General features: G+C 42.7%; 1 protein-coding gene across 7 annotated transcripts in view; it reads right to left on the bottom strand.

The window, feature by feature from the left end:
* The window catches only part of LOC139407262 (SAM and SH3 domain-containing protein 1-like), a 310926-nt gene that overhangs the window by 94405 nt on the left and 195612 nt on the right, over nucleotides 1-20909 (bottom strand). Inside the window, exon 1 of one of the 7 annotated variants that reach the window (XM_071150889.1) lies at nucleotides 4175-4876. The exons of 4 other annotated variants lie outside the window; for them this stretch is intronic. In XM_071150889.1, the coding sequence (XP_071006990.1) occupies nucleotides 4175-4324 (150 nt within the window). In that variant the 5' untranslated portion in view covers nucleotides 4325-4876. Of the gene's footprint in view, nucleotides 1-3844; nucleotides 3902-4174; nucleotides 4877-20909 lie in introns of those variants that run through there. 2 more of the 7 variants (XM_071150888.1, XM_071150890.1) reach the window with 2 other exon arrangements.

Genomic DNA, 20909 nt, shown 5'->3' with positions numbered 1-20909 from the left:
ATTGTGCTGAGGCCTTTGAATTGTAAAGGTTTCATAAACACTGGGGATTGAACAATGACCATATTGTTGGCCCTGTGATTACTTCTACAGAAATACTGACTGAAACAGCACAGATATAAGGTGGAGTGTTGGCAGCTGTGCTGCAGTATTCAAACCATTTCCAGTCACTTACAGCCTGTACTTCTAAAGGAAATGACATAACATGTGGTTTCTGGGATTTAGCACAGTCATTACTTTATATTTCAACAAGGCAAAGAGAAATGTGATAAATAAACTAAAGGAAAAACAGTAACACACCTCTACCTACATGTACAAATGACCTCTAACCTGTACACCCGCACATTGACTAGGTACCGGTACCCCTGTATATAGCCTCATTATTGTTATTTTATTGTGTAACTTTTTATAATTTTTTTACTTACATTTATTTGGTAAATATTTTCTTAACTCTTCTTGAACTGCACTGTTGATTAAGGGCTTGTAAGTAAGCATTTCACAGTAAAGTCTACACTTGTTGTATTAGGCACATGTGACAAATAAAGTTGGATTTGATTTGAATAACAATAACGAGGCTATATACAAGGGGTACCGGTACCAAGTGAAGAGTTTCAGAAGAAAGATCTTTGTTTCTGGCCATTTTGAGCCTATAAGTGAACCCACAAATGCTGATGCTCCAGATACTCAACTAGTCTAAAGAAAGACAGTTTTATTGCTTCTTTAATCAGAACGAGAGTTTTCAGCTGTGCTAACATAATTGCAAAAGGGTTTTCTAACGATCAATTAGCCTTTTAAAATTATGAACTTGGATTAGGTAACACAACATGCCATTGGAAAACAGGAGTGATGGTTGCTGATAATGGGCCTCTGTACGCCTATGTAGAAAATTCCATTAAAAATCAGCCTTTTCCAGCTACAATAGTCATTTACAACATTAACAATGTCTACACTGTATTTGTGATCAATTTAATGTTATTTCAATTTACAAAAAAGTTGCTTTTCTTTCAAAAACAAGGACATTTCTAAGTGACACCAAACTTTTGAATGGTAGTGTATATTTGCCACTCCTCAACTAAAACATATTTGGTCGACCAACAGCCTATTGACCAAACAATCGACCAGTCGACTAAATGAGGTCAGCCCTAGAGTCCAGTGAGTGTATATCAAGCATGTGCAAAAGAGTCAGTGCAAAAATAAATAAGAAATAAGAAAAAAATAAGGGGGTCAATGTAAATAGTCCTGGTAGACATTTGATTAACTGTTCAGCAGTCTTATGGCTTGGGGGTAGAAGCTGTTCAGGAGCCTTTTGGTCCTAGGCTTGGCACTCCGGTACTGCTTGCCATGTGGTAGCAGAGAGAACAGTCTGACTTGGGTGGCTGGATTCATAGACAGTTTTTAGGGCCTTTCTCTGACACTGCATGTTATAGACGTCCTGGATGGCATAAAGCTTGGCCCCATTGATGTACTGGGCCATACGCATGACCCTCTGTAGCACCTTGTGGTCAGATGCTGAGCAATTGCCATACCAAGCGGTGATGAAACCACTCAGGATGCTCTCGATGGTGCAGCTGTAAAACTTTTTAAGGATCTGAGGACCCATGTCAAATATTTTCAGGCTCCTGAGGGGGAATAGGCATAGTTGATCCCTCCTCACAACTGTGTTGGTGTGTTTGGACCATGATAGGTCCTTAGTAAAGTGTACACCAAGGAACTTGAAGCTCTCAACCTTCTCCACTATAACCCAGTCAATGTGAATGGGGGTGTGCTCAGTCCTCTTTTTCCTGTAGTCCATGATCAGCTCCTTTGACTTGCTCACGTTGAGGGAGAGGTTGTTGTCCTGGCACCACACTGCCAGTTCTCTGACCTGCTCCCTATAGGCTGTCTCATCGTCGTCGGTGATCAGGCCTACCACCGCCGTGTCGTCGCAATCTTAATGATGGTGTTGTAGTCATGCGCAATCACACAGTCGTGAGTGAACAGGGAGTACAGAAGGGGACTAAGCACACACCTCTGAGGGGCCTGCATGTTGAGGGTCAGAGTAGCGGATGTGTTGTTGCCTACCCTCACCACCTGGGGGCGGCCCGTCAGGAAGTCCAGGATCCAGTTACAGAGGGAGGTGTTCAGTCTCAGGTTCCTTTGCTTAGTGATGAGCTTGGAGGGCACTATGGTGTTGAATGCTGAGCTGTAGTCAATGAGCAGCATTCTCACGTAGGAGCTCCTTTTGTCCAGTTGGGAAAGGGCAGTGTGGAGTGCAATGGAGATTGCTTCCTCTGTGGATCTGTTGGGGTGGTATGCGAATTGGAGTGGGTCTAGGGTTTCTGGGATGATAGTGTTGATGTGAGCCATGAACAGCCTTTTAAAACACTTCATGGCTACAGATGTGAGTGTAGGAGTATAGCACGGTGTGATTTAAGCCCAAGCCTAGTGGAAGAAAATGGTCTCTTCCATTAACAAATTCTGTTTACCTGACTCAAAAACCTGAGTAGTGACCACATGGCAATATGAGGGACATTAAATCAGAGTTGTGTCTCTCTCCTGTGACATCATAATGGTATTACTGGTAATAAAACATCCTTCAAAAGACCCAGTCTCAGGTATCTGTGATGGAGGAGGATGTGTGAAAGGCTTGCTGTCACCTATGAGGGAGTTGTCACACTTGTCTAGTGTGTGTGTGTGTGTGTGTGTGTGTGTGTGTGTGTGTGTGTGTGTGTGTGTGTGTGTGTGTGTGTGTGTGTGTGTGTTCCAGCTGCAAGCAGAGGAAAGACGTCAAAGATGAGAGCACTGATAGACATTTGCATCCAGTGTAATAAATCTGGTTAAATTGCATGGCTGGAGTCCCAGGTCTCCCACCCAGAGTCAAAGGCTAGGACACTCATCTCCGTTTCTCACACACACACGGGCCCGCACGCACACACACACACACGCACACACACCTCTGTCTCTGTCCTCTGTATTAGGCCCATTCACACTCCATTCATCTACTGAACCAGTCCAGACCAAATGAACACGTTGATCTTCAAATGACCCACCATTCACATGGGAAAAGACATGAACTCTATTGATCACTCAGATCAGATGGCCCACACACATCTGTACAAACAAGATGACCATGTCACCCTGGCCCCTAAACAAAGAACAAGAGGCAAAAGTGATTATGTTGATCAGTGTAACCTTTACCATATCTTAATTGCAAGTTTTGCCATGCACTTTGGGAAGATGTGGATTGGTATAGGCCTATGTGGATTGAGGACTGACAAGATTGCATTTTGGCATACAACATTGAAAGCCTCCCTGGGGATGCCTCCCTGGGGACCCAGAGGCCTTGGCTACAACTCCAATTGCTGGATATCAAAGTGATATTGTTGTCAAACCAGTGCCAGTTGTGTTCAAGGTGCTAGGAGGTGTGCACTGATAAGGGACTAACAAGCTAAACTTAAAGGTTGGGGGGAAAATGACAGGGAGAACAAAATGTAGCCACACATCGACACAACATCACATTTCAGGACTGACAATATTTCAATCAATGCAATTTGCAACAATTTTTCCATCATAACCTTTCCAAAGTAACATTCCATCATAACAACAAAACACAACAACAAGTGTTTTGGCATGGGGTCCTCATAGAACACACAGGAGCTCAACTCTCTTAAAACAACATGAGCAGTTACAATGTTGTAACAATGTAACCAACACAACAATGAAGTTTAATCAACGAATTGTAATGGAGGCTACTTGTTATCTCTGCCTGAAACAACAGACAAGCACAATTCCATCTTCGCAGCTCAAGTGCACCAGACTAGGAAGATAGCACACAAACAGGTCATTTTTAAACTCAAGAGCCACATACCATTTTCACTGGATTCCAGGTTGCTTTGAAATCTGATCACCTCAAAAACAAAGCTCCTCGGGAACAGGTTGAAGAAGGGAAATGACCCGAATGCCAAACCCATATGTTGGGCACCGAGGATGGAATGTAAACTTTGGCTTGGCGCTTTGAGAAATAGACCAGCTTCCCTTGCGTTGTTGTTTTGGGACGTGATTTACATGTTAACAAGTATCAATACACAACCACTAAATGAGCAACGTGGGTCCCCCTAGGAGGGACACAGTTAAAAGCTTTTCTCAGTTGGTTGTTACCTTCCTGTCTCCCCTCCCCCAAACCGGCCCACAAACTTACAAGCATCCCCATCACGTCTGTCCAGAGTTGGGAGAAACTGTCAGAGACTGCGCCGTCCGCCTCGGGTTCAAGTAGGGAGAAACTGTCACACACTGCTATGTCCGCGTCGGGTTCTACCGAGGCGGCTGCCTGGTCGCCTTGGCCCTCCATAATGTCTATGGTTATGAAGTATTGCCGTTGGCGCAATGTTTTGATCCGTGACCATACGCAATTGTCTGACTACTGACGGACACCTCTTCTTGAGAAAGTTGTCCCCGTCTCAGCCTTAAAATCATTCAGAATTCCTTGGCACAAAAGATACTGAGGGAGTGAACAATCTCCAAATGCCTTCAGACATGCTTGGGAAGTGCAACAAGTGCACTACAACTCAGAGGCAAGTTAAATATGTCCCCTTTATGCGAATAGAATACATTCAGCACATATTGCAATAACACGCATAAATCGCAGTAAACACAATTGAAGCTGAAGTTACAGTGCAGAGTTTTCATCTGAAAAGTTAATTGGTTGAGCTCTCCGCAGCTCGCTGCCCGTGCGCTTCTGGCATAAACCAACATTTACAGCGGGGGACATTTGGCACGAAGAGAGACAACTAATTCGACACTATTTATCTGTATTAGAAAACAACAAAGCCAAATCAATACGAATAAAAATTCAGTCGCGAACTTTGAGAAATACTCCCATTAACAACAAAGAAGGAGAAAACGCCCGAAGCGCAGTCCTTGTCTGTAATTATCCACGCTCCCCCCTCTAACAGCAGTGAGCTCCCCTCTCTAGTTCACTCCTCCCAGCAAAAACATTTACACAACAAAAAGTCCTCTGGTCCGGTTGGTGTCAGTCATCTCTGCACTAACATACCAAAGGAAATCTTACACCAATATAGTCTAATAGTCTGTTTCAATGTTGTGGAAAGTTGCCAGACGGACAACTAACCCTTTATTAGGCTACTATGCGCGTATTCTGTTGCTTTTCCACCAATACTTTCTCCACAGGGTTGAATAGGTTTAGGAGAACAAAGCGATTCTCCACACAATTGTATCAAAAACAACAGCGCATGGGAAAAATATTTTTGGGAGGGGTGACGTATACCGTGACCTATTCGTAATAGTGATAAACCGCAGGAATAGTCTCCAATTAACAAACAAAGACAAAAGCATGTCAAATAGAATAGACTACACATTGTGTATAATTTATGGCGGCCCACTGCACCATAGCAATAACAGTGGAAAAAACTACAAACCTGTCACTACATTATAATATATGTGTAACTACATGCCATTATAAAACACGTGTACACTGTTTTATATAGGATAGTGGAATTATGAAAATAAAATACAATTGATCTGTATAATGATTATTTAGTTATCAATATGGGTAAAAACTATAGAGTTAGACTTCATAGAGTTACAAATTAATCCAAATGATGTTGCATACAATTTTAAATTCTGCAAAAAATAATAATGTAGCAGCTGGCATACATCTCTGAATTCTACATAGTGTTCAATGGATGATTAGGTTTTTGTTTTGCTCTACCAGGCAACTACTGTAATGAAGAAGTCTTGACTTTGTCTCAGTATGTCTCTGTCCTGCCAGAAGCACATTCTCAGAGAGAGCAGCATGTCTGCTGAACAGCAACAGCTGCCTGCAGTCTCGTGACAGATTTCAGAACAGCCTGAGCGAGTGAGAGAGAGAGAGAGAAAGAGAGAGAGAGAGAAAGACAGCGATAGCAATGAAGCTAATTGAAAATTGAATTGAAATTGAAAAAGAGGCAAAGAAGAAAGAGAGAGGGTAAGGGAGTAAGGAGATGCTACAATCTAAAACCGTGATACACTGTGCCTTTCCTGCCTTGTGTAATACACTGACACAACCATCCGAGGCTGTAAGAGACGAGAGAGGACCAGTCACGACTTCTCCATTATGTGGAATGGACAATGACAACCTACCTGCAACATGCCGACACTAGGAAGAGCCCCTGGGCTAAGTAACTCCCAACTCTATATAGTGAAATGTGATCAGAGGCTCACTGAGGATTACATGGGCGGTGTATTATTCCTGTAGGTGGTGGTCATTCCTCCATTCCTCAATTCCCTCGTTCTCTCCATCGTACACATAAATCAGCCTAATCCGCACAGACCACAGAGGCTAGGCTGTGGAGGGAGAATGTCTTTCACAAGCCTGGGACAAGCAGCAGCTGCTCAACAGTATCCTGCTTACAGTGTAAACACATAAAACAAGGGAAGCACAACCCCAGCTTTGTTCCCTTCAACCCAGGGGATCATTCACCACTGACCCAGCCCCTAAACCCCGGGCTAGGCCCTGGCCCTGGGCTAACCTGCCTGGCTAAAGCTGTGGAATGGTGGAACTGGGAGGGATTGGGATGGTGTGTGTGTGTGTGTTTGTGCGCATGTGCCAACCCATTATTTTCCTAAAAAATCAGGTTGTGTTGGAGGAACCATGATGATATCTCTAGAAGCACCACCACCACCCTTCACCCTGCTGACATGTTGTGTCACTAATGCCCACCCCCCTCACTTCCCTGTTCCACCCTACCCTTCCCCCACTACAGGACAGGACACCCCTCACTGTGCCCCACCTGTAATGTCCCAAACAGTAGGGTCAGCATGCTAATGAGGAGAGGCGGCACAGCCTGTTGACTCAGAGCACACTTATTATATACAGCCTCTGCTAATACGCAACAGTGTGTGTATCTCGCTGTGTGTGTGTGTGTGTGCGCGCGTGCGTGCGTGCGTGCGTGTGTGTGTGAGGACCCTGTGGTGTAATCTTGTTCCTTTCCCATCACCTCCAGATAATAGGTGTCATTTTGCCAGACAAAAAAATGGTCCTTTATTGAGACAGTCAATACTGTACTTACTGCTTCCTTTACCAGAGCCCTCAAATTCAACTCTTGACCTTGAAGCCACTGTGTTTTTTCATCGTTCCCCTCTAAGCAGGGACAGATTTAGGGTGCGTCCAATGAATTATCAGGTAGAACAGACAACCAGAAGGCTCCGGGCCTCGTAGGGTAAGAGTTTAATACCACTGGTATAGAGTATCCAAGATTGAATCTACTCTACAATAGAATAGCCAGGAGTCAAAACAACATACCCTGTCGTCAGCAGTACAAGAATGTGGACAAAGACAAACATGTGTAACACATAAATACAGAACAACATACAGCTGATACTAATTGAACTCCTATACATTTGGTAGAGAGATAAATACAATATTTCATGGCCATTAAATAAATAGAGAGCGTTCTGTGAAAAGTAATGATGTAATGACTATCAATCCCTCCAAGAATGTAAAAGTTGAGTATACCCCAGAAAACTACAGTTGAAGTCAGAAGTTTACATACACCTTAGCCAAATACATTTAAACTCAGTTTTTCACAATTCCTGACATTTAATCCTAGTAAAAATTCCCTGTCTTAGGTTAGTTAGGATCACCACTTTATTTTAAGAATGTGAAATGTCAGAATTATAGTAGAGAGAATTATTTATTTCAGCTTTTATTTCTTTCATCACATTCCCAGTGGGTCAGAAGTTTACATACACTCAATGAGTATTTGGTAGCATTGCCTTTAAATTGTTTAACTTGGGTCAAACGTTTCGGGTAGCCTTCCACAAGATTCCCACAATAAGTTGGGTGAATTTTGGCCCATTCCTCCTGACAGAGCTGGTGTAACTGAGTCAGGTAGTAGGCCTCCTTGCTCGCACACGCTTTTTAAGTTCTGCCCAGACATTTTCTATGGGATTGAGGTCAGGGCTTTGTGATGGCCACTCCAATACCTTGACTTTGTTGTCCTTAAGCCATTTTGCCACAACTTTGGAGGTATGTTTGGGGTAATTGTCCATTTGGAAGACCCATTTGTGACCAAGCTTTAACTTCCTGACGGATGTCTTGAGATGTTGCTTCAATATTTCCACAAAATGTTCCTTTCTCATAATGCCATCTATTTTGTGAAGTGCACCAGTCCCTCCTGCAGCAAAGCACCACCACAACATGATGCTGCCACCCATGTGCTTTACGGTTGGGATGGTGTTCTTCGGCTTGCAAGCCTCCCCCTTTTTCATCCAAATATAACGATGGTCATTATGGCCAAACAGTTCTATTTTTGCTTCATCAGACCAGAGGACATTTCTGTAAAAAGTACGATATTGTCACGCCCTGACCTGAGATATCTCTGTTTTCTTTATATTTTGGTTAGGTCAGGGTGTGACTAGGGTGGGTACGCTAGTTTTGTATTGTCTAGGATTTTTGTATTATCTAGGGTTTTTGTATGTCTAGGGGTTTTGTAGGTCTAGTGGATTTTGTATATTTATGTTGGCCTGATATGGTTCCTAATCAGAGACAGCTGTTTATCGTTGTCTCTGATTGGGGATCATATTTAGGTAGCCATTTCCCTTTGGTGTTTGTAGGATCTTGTCTATGTGTAGTTGCCTGTCAGCACTTGTTTGTATAGCGTCACGGTTCATTCTGTTCAGTGTTCATTATTTTAATAAATAAGAATGTACGCATACCATGCTGCGCCTTGGACTGATCTTTACGACGAACGTGACAGATCTTTGTCCTCATGTGCAGTTGCAAACCGTAGTATGGCTTTTTTTTATGGCAGGTTTGGAGCAGTGGCTTCTTCCTTGATGAGCGTCCTTTCAGGTTATGGCGATATAGAACTCGTTTTAAAGTGGATATAGATACTTTTGTACCCGTTTCCTCCAGCATCTTCACAAGGTCCTTTGCTGTTGTTCTGGGATTGATTTGCAATTTTCGCACCAAAGTATGTTCATCACTAGGAGACAGAACACGTCTCCTTCCTGAGCGGTATGACGGCTGTGTGGTCTCATGGTGCTTATACTTGCGTACTATTGTTTGTACGGATGAATGTGGTACCTTCAGGCGTTTGGAAATTGCTACCAAGGATGAACCAGACTTGTGAAGGTCTACAATTTTTTTCTGAGGTCTTGGCTGATTTCTTTAGATTTTTCTCATGATGTCAAGCTAACAGGCATTGAGTGTGAAGGTAGGCCTTGAAATACATCCACAGGTACATCTGTACAGTCAACGTAGTGTATGTAAACTTCTGACCCACTGGAATTGTGATACGGGTGAGTTATAAGTGAAATAATCTGTCTGTAAACAATTATTGGAAAAATTACTTGTGTCATGCACAAAGTAGATGTCCTAACCGACTTGCCGAAACTATAGTTTGTTAACAAGAAATTTGTGGAGTGGTTAAAATATGAGTTTTAATGACTCCAACTTAAGTGTATGTAAACTTCCGACTTCAACTGTATATAACTCAAGACAAGCTTCATATGTGAGTCCAGAATGCTAGTTTGTCTATGCCGGCCCTCTCTGCTCTCTTTCTCTCTTTGTGCTCTCTCTCTCTCTCTCTGTTCCCTCTCTTTTTCCCTCTGTCTCTCTCTGCACCTGTGGTATTAATGGCTGGTAGTGTTGTGAGTGGGTACACACAACCGTCCTATCCTGAGCTGCATTGATATTCCACTGATCAGATAGGTCAGTCTCCACTCTCACTGAGGGTGCCCAGTACTCTCCAGGCCAGATTGGAAACAATCACTCAAACAAACACACATGCTACTCATAGCCATTAAAAGACAGGCCTAGCTCTGTTAATCTGTTAAGGTTATGACAAGCTTCACTCCGTTGATCTATGTGTGTGCGTGCATGTGGGATTTTTGGAATAGCAGACACCTTTTGGTAACATGATATCCTCGCCGGTCACATGGGAGAGAAACCAACGTTTTTATTTAGTCTTTTCATTTTGTGAAAGCAAGGAAGAGTCACCTTACCTTGCTAGTAGTAGTCACCTTACCTTGCTAGTAGTAGTCACCTTACCTTGCTAGTAGTAGAGTCACCTTACCTTGCTAGTAGTAGAGTCACCTTACCTTGCTAGTAGTAGAGTCACCTTACCTTGCTAGTAGTAGAGTCACCTTACCTTGCTAGTAGTAGAGTCACCTTACCTTGCTAGTAGTAGAGTCACCTTACCTTGCTAGTAGTAGAGTCACCTTACCTTGCTAGTAGTAGTCACCTTACCTTGCTAGTAGTAGAGTCACCTTACCTTGCTAGCTGGCAGCCTGGCTAAAAACATAGCAAGCTAGCTAGCCTTTTTAGCTTCCCAGATCAAATCAAATTGTATTTGTCACATACACATGGTTAGCAGATGTTAATGTGAGTGTAGCGAAATGCTTGTGCTTCTAGTTCCGACAATGCAGTAATATCCAACGAGTAATCTAACCTAACAATTTAACAAAAATTACCTTTACACAAGTGTAAAGGAATGAATAAGAATATGTACATAAAACAATATATGAATGAGTGATGTAGGGTATCTAAACATTATATAAAGTGGCATTGTTTAACGTGGCTAGTGATAGATTACATCAAGATGGCAAGATGCAGTAGGTGGTATAGAGTACAGTATATACATATGAGATGAGTAATGTAGGGTATGTAAACATTATGAAGTGGCATTGTTTAAAGTGCCTAGTGATACATTTATTATGTCCATTTTTCCAGTGGCTGGAGTTGAGTCAGTATGTTGGCAGCAGCCACTCAATGTTAGTGATGGCTGTTTAACAGTCTGATGGCCTTGAGATAGAAGCTGTTTTTCAGTCTCTTGGCCCCCGCTTTGATGCACCTGTACTGACCTCGCCTTCTGGATGATAGCGGGGTGAACAGGCAGTGGCTCGGGTGGTTGTTGTCCTTGATGATCTTTTTGGCCTTCTTGTGACATCGGGTGGTGTAGGTGTCCTGGGGGACAGGTAGTTTGCACCCGGTGATGTGTTGTGGAGACCTCACTACCCTCTGGAGTGCCTTGCGGTTATGGGCGGAGCAGTTGCCGTACCAGGCGGTGATACAGCCCGACAGGATGCTCTCGATTGTGCATCTGTAAAAGTTTGAGTGTTTTTGGTGACAAGCTGAATTTCTTCAGCCTCCTGAGGTTGAAGAGGCGCTGCTGCACATTCTTCACCACGCTGTCCGTGTGGTTGGACCATTTCAGTTTGTCCATGATGTGTACGCCGAGGAACTTAAAACTTTCTACCCTCTCCACTACTGTCCCGTCGATGTGGATAGGGTGGTGCTCCCTCTGTTTCCTGAAGTCCACGATCATCTCTATTTTGTAGACGTTGAGTGTGAGGTTATTTTCCTGACACCACACTCCGAGGGCCCTTCCTGTAGGCCGTCTCGTCGTTGTTGGAAATCAAGCCTACCACTGTAGTGTCATCTGCAAACTTGATGATTGAGTTGGAGGCGTGCATGGCCACGCAGTCGTGGTTGAACAGGGAGTACAGGAGAGGGCTGAGAACACACTCTTGTGGGGCCCCAGTGTTGAGGATCAGCAGGGTGGAGATGTTGTTACCTACCCTCACCACCTGGGGGCGGCCTGTCAGGAAGTCCATGACCCAGTGGCACAGGGCGGGGTCGACACCCAGGGTCTCGAGCTTGATGACGAGTTTGGAGGTTACTATGGTGTTAAATGTTGAGCTGTAGTCGATGAACAGCATTCTCACATAGGTATTCCTCTTGTCCAGATGGGTTAGGGCAGTGTGCAGTGTGATTGCGATTGCATCGTCTGTGGACCTATTGGGGCAGTAAGCAAATTGGAGTGGGTCTAGGGTGTCAGGTAGGGTGGAGGTGATATGGTCCTTGACTAGTCTCTCAAAGCACTTAATGATGACGGAAGTGAGTGCTACAGGGCGGTAGTCATTTAGCTCAGTTACCTTAGCTTTCTTGGGAACAGGAACAATGGTGGCTTCCCTTGAAGCATGTGGGGACAGCAGACTGGGATAAGGATTGATTGAATATGTCCGTAAACACACCAGCCAGCTGGTTTGCGCATACTCTGTGGACGCGGCTGGGGATGCCGTCTGGGCCTGCATTCTTGTGATGTTTGACACGTTTAAATGTTTTGCTCACGTCGGCTGCAGTGAAGGAGAGCCCGCAGGTTTTGGTAGCGGGCCGTGTCAGTGGCACTCTGTTGTCCTCAAAGCGAGCAAAGAAGTTGTTTAGTCTGTCTGGGAGCAAGACATCCTGGTCCGCGACGGAGCTGATTTCTTTTTATAGTCTGTGATTGACTGTAGACCCTGCCACATAGTACCTCTCGTGTCTGAGCCGTTGAATTGCGACTCTACTTTGTCTCTATACTGACGCTTAGCTTGTTTGATTGCCTTGCGGAGGGAATAACTACACTGTTTGTATTCGGTCATGTTTCTGGTCACCTTGCCCTGATTAAAAGCAGTGGTTAAAAACTTTAAAAGCAGGTGTAGAAGCACCACCGTGCTTCTACACTTGCATTGCTTGCTGTTTGGGGTTTTAGGCTGGGTTTCTGTACAGCACTTTGTACGAAGGGCTATATAAATACATTTGATTTGGTTCGCGCTTTCAGTTTTGCGCGAATGCTGCCATAAATCCACGGTTTCTGGTTTGGGAATGTTTTAATAGATGCTGTGGGTACGACATCGCCGATGCACTTGCTAATAAACCCGCTCACCGAATCAGCGTATTCATCAATGTTGTTCGCCGCAATGCGGAACATATCCCCAGTCCACGTGATCGAAGCTATCTTGAAGCGTGGAATCCGATTGGTCGGACCAGCGTTCAACAGACCTGAGCGCGGGAGCTTCCAGTTTTAGTTTCTGTCTATAGGCTGGAAGCAACAAAATGGAGTCGTTTCGCGTTGCGGAAGATAGAATAACAATGGTCTAGGGTTTTGCCAGCCCTGGATAAGTAATCTCCATGTGAAATAATCTGATTTATAATAAAACAAATATGCCCTGGCAAACATTGTTATACTTGTAGGTGTAACCTAAAACAATCCAGTTTGATATGCTGCTTGTGTATTCATTGCCATATCATCTAAAAACTAGAATGTCATGAAGAAAAAAAATCACATGGCTATCTATTTTATCTCTTCCTAACAAAATACATTTTGGGGGGGATTCTATAAGGCTACCTTGTCTTACCATTGCTTAGTCTATGCAGTAACCTACCTAACAAGTTTTGCAATGCCCATTGTAAGGTAGCTTGCTAGCAGTGTGACAGTTTCCCAAAGTTTGGCGTTGGCTTTGATCCTGATTTGAACCTATTTAGCTAGCTAGCTATGTTTTGTAGAACAATGTTGCTATGATATACTATCAACATTGAGTTGTGGTATAGTTTTATTGGGGTAACATTGGCTACCTATCTAGCCAGTTTGGTAGTAAACGTGAGCAAACTGTTAGCTAGCTACGTTAGCTATGTTTTTTGTAAGAAAGTGTGATATATTGTGCTGCATTAACTGGTCATATGCGTTAGCTAACGTTACATTCTTACATTGGCTAATGTTACCTAACTAACAGTAACTGGCTATCATAGCAGCCAAGGGCATTCGCTAGCATATTTGTGCATATTTGTTTGTGCATATTTGTTCACGCATGACTTCAGCCTTATATTATTTCCCTAATTTTAATGCACATACCACCCTCCACCAATTGCAAGCACACACAAACCTATGCACATGTACTCACACACAAACACACACTCACTCACTCACACATTGAAAATATAAAAAATACATTTAGAATCAAGGCAGGAAATAGCAATAGCAGGCTAGGTGCTAAAAGGACTTTCCAGAGGGAGGACTATAAGAAAGTCTGAAGAAATGTGTTTTAAGGCCCGTTCTGATTGATGGAGCAGCTCTCAGATGGTCAGAGAGATGGAGAGAATTCCATAGGTGAGGGGCAAGGGAGCAGAAAGCCTCCTCCCCCATAATATGGAGACACCTCTTGGGGACTTAAAGTAGTCATGAGTTGCTGGAGCGGAGAGTGCGAGGTGGCTCTTTGATAGAAATGAAGTTACTGAAGGAAGGACTGAACCCATTCAAGGCTTTCAACATTAGAATGATATTTTTAAAGTCTATCCTATAGTTGACCGGTAGCCAGTGGAGTTTAGGGGTGATGTGGGTAGCTGACTTCTTGGTCCTGGTCAGGACTCTGGCAGCACTATTCTGGAGAAGTTGTAGCCTCTGAAGGTATTTATTTATTTTTTATTTATTTTTTATTTCACCTTTATTTAACCAGGTAGGCTAGTTGAGAACAAGTTCTCATTTGCAACTGCGACCTGGCCAAGATAAAGCATAGCAGTGTGAACAGACAACACAGAGTTACACATGGAGTAAACAATTAACAAGTCAATAACACAGTAGAAAAAAAAGAGAGTCTATATACATTGTGTGCAAAAGGCATGAGGAGGTAGGCGAATAATTACAATTTAGCAGATTAACACGGGAGTGACAGATGGTCATGTACAGGTAGAGATATTGGTGTGCAAAAGAGCAGAAAAGTAAATAAATATAAACAGTATGGGGATGAGGTAGGTAAAATTGGGTTTAGCTGGAAGGCCCCGAACAGAGTTGCCGTAGCCAATCCGGAAGAAGATAAAAACGTGGACGAGTTTCTCTGCATCTTGCTGGAAGAGCGATGGTTTGAGCTGGACAATATTTCTCAACTGGAAAAATGATGTTTTGCAGATATGTTTTATATTTTGCCATCAAAGGACAGAGAAGGATCAAACTTGATCCCAGGTTGGAGATGACAGAGGACAGATGGACGGAATTGTTAGGTTAGATTACTCGTTGGATATTACTGAATTGTCGGAACTAGAAGCACAAGCATTTCGCTACACTCGCATTAACATCTGCTAACCATACGTACTGTATGTGACAAATAAATTTGATTTGATATGCCCGTCAATTGTAAGGCAGATGTTTCCAGCACTGGTGACCTGCTTGGGTGTCCCAATTAGCATAGCTTCAGTCTTGCTGCTTTTCAGCTGGAAGAAGTTCTCTTTCATCAATGCCCTTATGTCATCTAGGCAGCTGTCAAGTTTTGCTAGGGTTGAGAGGATGTCCAGTTTGGTGTTAATACTTGGGTATCATTAGCGTAGCAGTGAAAGTTGATGTTATAGTCTCTGAGGATTTGAACATGAATAATGAGGATTTAACATGAATATTACGTCATCATGAATACGTTATTGTGAAAAACATGAATGTTATTACGTTATCATGAATGCGTTATTACGTTATTGTGAATAACATGAATAAGTTATTACGTTATCAGGTGAGCAACAACTTTTTTTAAATGAATAACATAATAAATTCAAACGATCATGTAATAACATATGAAGATCAATGTTTTTATGTATTATTTCCCTCATGTTAATGCACATACCACCCTCCACACACACAAACCTATGGACATGTACTCATACACAAGCACACATTGAAATGTACACACATGCACAGTCATTACTGCTGTTAAGTTTATGGATGTTCGAGGGTCAATCAGTCACATACTGTATGCAAGCACGCACATAAGCACTCATTTCATGCACACCCATACAGACACACACTGCATCAAATTGGGGGAAGTAATACTCACAGTTCAGCATTTTATTATGTTATCTGGCAAGTTATTACATTAACCGGTTATATTACTTTAAACATCTAAAATGGTCTGGGCAGGGGTGATGTTGTGGATGTTTGTGTGCGTCTGTATGTTGTCATTTCTATGTGTGTTTTGTATTGGTTAAAAAACAAATAATAATAATGATTTCCAATAGGAAAAAAGTAGTCCAATAGGATTCTGATACAGGTGACAAAATCCTATAGGACTGCGAGAATATTACAACTTTTTTTTTTTCCCAACAGGAACAAAGTTCTCAAATAGGATTTCAATAGGATTCTGATAGAGGTGACACAAAATGTGAGAATCCTATAGGATTCTATTGGAGAAATCACTAATCGATTAGGATAATTTGACTAGGGCCACTTCAAATAAAATGCAACGATCCAAAATGTAGCAGGCTGTCTTCTACAAGTTGTCCTCTAACCAGTGATTCCGTGTGTTTTTTTTGTAAGGTTAGTTTGAACAGGACGTGCAACCCGACTACTTATCCTGTGCGAATCATCATCCCTGTGTTTTGAGGGATATAACAGAGTTTAACAGGCGTTGCATCCAGTTTGGGTAAGAACAAATTGATGCTTCAAACAAAGTGCTATGGACCTAGCCTACAGATGAATGATCTGTTTTGTCATGTATCAACTTTCCTAGTGCCATACTCCTCTTTCAATAGATAAAGTGGAGGATTTTGTGCCAATGAATTGCCAAATACGTCAGGTAATTAAGTCTGCATACAGTATGTTACAGTTCATGGTTCTTACTGATATGCATTATTATTTAGACTTTCTCCGAACTGAAGGCCATTAGGTCAATATTAGACTATCCCTAGACATGTGAAATGTCTTCACGTCTAGAAGAGCCTCCAGGCTTCATAATGGCCAACATTGCATGAAGGAAAATAATATATAGAGGGGCAGTTTGGTAAAACTAATCCCGTCTGAATCATCCACTGGAAAAACAGACCTGCTGGGGTAATACTTACATAACCAATGTTCCATAGTAATAGTAGTCCAGGGTTAACATGGATACAACCTCATTTCCCCCTAACCAATATGAGTGATAAATTGCCAATTGGTGCACATGCAGTTTATAAGGTGTTCCTTTAAAAAAATGATATACTGTATATATGAATACTATTGTGGCACATGTATGGTAGGTAGTACATTTTATGTTTAGGTTTTCAATATTTCAGACTGTTGATTGATTATTGATTTGGACACTTCTAAACAGTGTTTTGACATTGGGCTATTTATGAAAGTTATTGTCAACAGGAAGCAGCAACAGCATCATTTTCAATGTACAGCATATTTTAGGAATATAAATGGTACTTTCAACATGAATATCCAATAGAATTCAACTTAATTAGGTAAAACTGCTAAATGAGTCCAACATCGTAATGTGATTTATTTATTTTGATGATCTACCATAAATGAACGGGGTTGACCTGCCTATAATATGGCACATATACTCTATTTAGCAATAACAAACAAACTAAAATATTTATAATCTGTTATAACAATAGTTATTAAGTTACATAACGACATACAATTGCCATTTGAAATGGCTACAACTTAGCTAGCTAGCTAGTCAGGTGAAGAGGCAAAATGTGGCTAACAGTAGTTTCTTAGCTAGTATAAAAACGAGCCCATAAAATGCTTTACAATGACGAAAATATGACATTGCCAACTTCGTCAGGAAACAAATACTGTGCACACAGTTCTTGCATTCACGTACAGTAAAGAATAAAACTGCTAGAATAATGTTAAAACCAGAGATTCTGTGCATAACCACAACTTGCAAGGTGAACTTGGGGTTCGGGAAACTGGAACATCATCAGTCACTATTAAAGGGACAGGCGTTCTTACAGGCGAATAAAACATCAATTAATATAGATGTTTATCTGATCAACGAACAATTTGTCATTAATACTGTATTGTACTAATGACAACAAACTATCATGTAATGGGTTCAACTAAGAAAAACTGTTCTAATAGGATTCTGATTGGGGTGACAAAATCCGACAAGACTATCAAAAACGTATAGGATTACACTTGATTTCCAATAGGAAAAAGGTAGTCCAATAGGATTCTGATAGCGGTGACACAAAATCCTATACAATTGTGAGAATCTTATAGGATTCTATTGGAAAAATCACTAATCCTATAGGATCTTTTTGAGTAGGGCAACCTGGAAGGACTGAGGAAAAGAAACAACCAAACAAACAGGAATACCTCAGTAAATTACAGCACCACAGGGTGCTAGGACCACAAAGATACATGAATAGTGCCATAGAGACTGTTACTAGTTTGATCGGTATAGTATATTGAAAATGTGTTAAGCAGAAATTTCATTTTCATTTTTTATTTTTTTAATTTGAAAAACAAATGAATGTGAAAAGTGTTGTGGCACCAGGGTGGAATGTATTATAACCCGGCTGCTTTATATTTCTCTGGGGCCTCCGGGGTAGATAAATACAAAGACGTTTCATTTGATTTGTATTTGGGGCATTCTTTCACCCAGTCATCTCTGTGTAGTAGCTGTTCTAATAAAGCCCTGTGTTTCTCATATCCTCATTCTTTCACAGGATAATTTGGGATCATGTTCCCAGTTATTAATGCAACTCTGAGGAGTCAAGGACCCCAGGCACCCTGTTTGAACATCCGTGTGTGTGTGTGTGTGTGTGTGTGTAGGCATTCATGTTTGGCCCTGGGTGCTTCACATGCCACTGACTCCTGTGATTGGGAGTTAATCACAGAACCCCAATTAACCAAACACCTAATTACCATCATCAGTTAGCCTCTCGCTAGCGTACTCATTTCATTAAATGTCAACACATTGTTCTGTAAACTATGAATAAAGGTTTTCAGGGAGAATAAATAAATGGCTGGCTGTTGTTTGTGTTTTCTAGGTATTATTTCTCTCGGGTCGGTCAACAACAATACATGAGGCTTTTGAAGGTACAAGCCAAAGCTAACTTGAAACAAAGAGAGGGATTTGACCTGAGGGTGAGGGAGAGAGAGGTGGAGAGAGAGACAGAGAGAGAGCAAAAATAAAGATAGAGGGTGAGAGAGAAATAAAGAAAGAGAGCAGGGGGAAAATGTGTGATGCCAGCTGCGTGGAGCACATCACCCAGCGGTCGGTATGACAACACTAAACACAGCACACAGCGGTCGGTATCACAACACTAAACACTGCACACAGCAGTTGGTATGACAAAATGAAACACTGCACACAGTGGTCGGTATGACAAAATGAAACACTGCGCACAGCGGTCGGTATCACAACACTAAACACTAAACACTGCACACAGCGGTCGGTATGACAACACTGCACACAGCGGTCGGTATGACAAAATGAAACACTGCACACAGCGGTCGTCGGTATGACAACACTGCACACAGCGGTCGGTATGACAACACTAAACACAGCGGTCGGTATGACAAAATGAAACACTGCACACAGCGGTCGTCGGTATGAAAACACTGCACACGGCGGTTGGTATGACAAAATGAAACACTGCACACAGTGGTCGGTATGACAAAATGAAACACTGCACACAGCGGTCGGTATCACAACACTAAACACTGCACACAGCGGTCGGTATCACAACACTAAACACTGCACACAGCGGTCGGTGTGACCACTGCACACAGCGGACGGTATCACAACGCTAAACACTGCACACAGCAGTCGGTATCACAACACTAAACACTGCACACAGCGGTTGGTATCACAACACTAAACACTGCACACAGCGGTCGGTATCACAACACTAAACACTGCACACAGCGTTCGGTATCACAACACTAAACACTGCACACAGCGGTCGGTATCACAACACTAAACACTGCACACAGCAGTCGGTATCACAACACTAAACACTGCACACAGCGGTCGGTATCACAACACTAAACACTGCACACAGTGGTCGGTATCACAACACTAAACACTGCACACAGCGGTCGGTATCACAACACTAAACACTGCACACAGCGGTCGGTATCACAACACTGCTCACAGCGGTCGGTATGACAACACTGCACACAGCGGTCGGTATGACAACACTGCACACAGTGGTCGGTATCACAACACTAAACACTGCACACAGCGGACGGTATCACAACACTAAACACTGCACACAGCGGACGGTATCACAACACTAAACACTGCACACAGCGGACGGTATCACAACCCTAAACACTGCACACAGCGGTCGGTATCACAACACTAAACACTGCACACAGCGGTCGGTATCACAACACTAAACACTGCACACAGCGGTCGGTATCACAACACTAAACACTGCACACAGCGGTCGGTATGACAACACTGCACACAGCGGTCGGTATGACAACACTGCACACAGCGGTCGGTATGACAACACTGCACACAGCGGTCGGTATCACAACACTAAACACTGCACACAGCGGTCGGTATCACAACACTAAACACTGCACACAGCGGTCGGTATCACAACACTAAACACTGCACACAGCGGTCGGTATCACAGCACTAAACACTGCACACAGCGGTCGGTATGACAACACTGCACACAGCGGACGGTATCACAACACTAAACACTGCACACAGCGGTCGGTATGACAACACTGCACACAGCGGTCGGTATCACAACACTAAACACTGCACACAGCGGACGGTATCACAACACTAAACACTGCACACAGCGGACGGTATCACAACCCTAAATACTGCACACAGCGGTCAGTATCACAACACTAAACACTGCACACAGCGGTCGGTATGACAAAATGAAACACTGCACACAGTGGTCGGTATCACAACCCTAAACACTGCACACAGTGGTCGGTATCACAACACTAAACACTGCACACAGCAGTCGGTATGACAAAATGAAACACTGCACACAGTGGTCGGTATGACAAAATGAAACACTGCACCCAGCGGTCGGTATGACAACACTAAACACTGCACACAGCGGACGGTATCACAACACTAAACACTGCACACAGCAGTCGGTATGACTACACTAAACACCGCATACAGCGGTCGGTATGACAACCGTAACACCGCACACAGCAGTCGGTATGACAACCCTAAACACTGCACAAAGCGTATGGTATGTCAACATAAATAATCTGAACATGGAGTTGTTATAGATGGCCAGTTAGATTGTAATGCAATGTGATAACTTATACACTCTGAAATGGCTTTAGAAAGATACAGTTTGCCAGAGGAATTTCTTATCATAAACGTAGGTCTGATAAGGATGAAATAGCTTGTTTGGGTTGAAATGTGAG

The sequence above is a fragment of the Oncorhynchus clarkii genome, chromosome 4 (genome assembly GCF_045791955.1).
Source record: "Oncorhynchus clarkii lewisi isolate Uvic-CL-2024 chromosome 4, UVic_Ocla_1.0, whole genome shotgun sequence".
NCBI classification, from domain to species: domain Eukaryota; kingdom Metazoa; phylum Chordata; class Actinopteri; order Salmoniformes; family Salmonidae; genus Oncorhynchus; species Oncorhynchus clarkii.
This window is presented reverse-complemented; position numbering and strand designations above follow the sequence as displayed.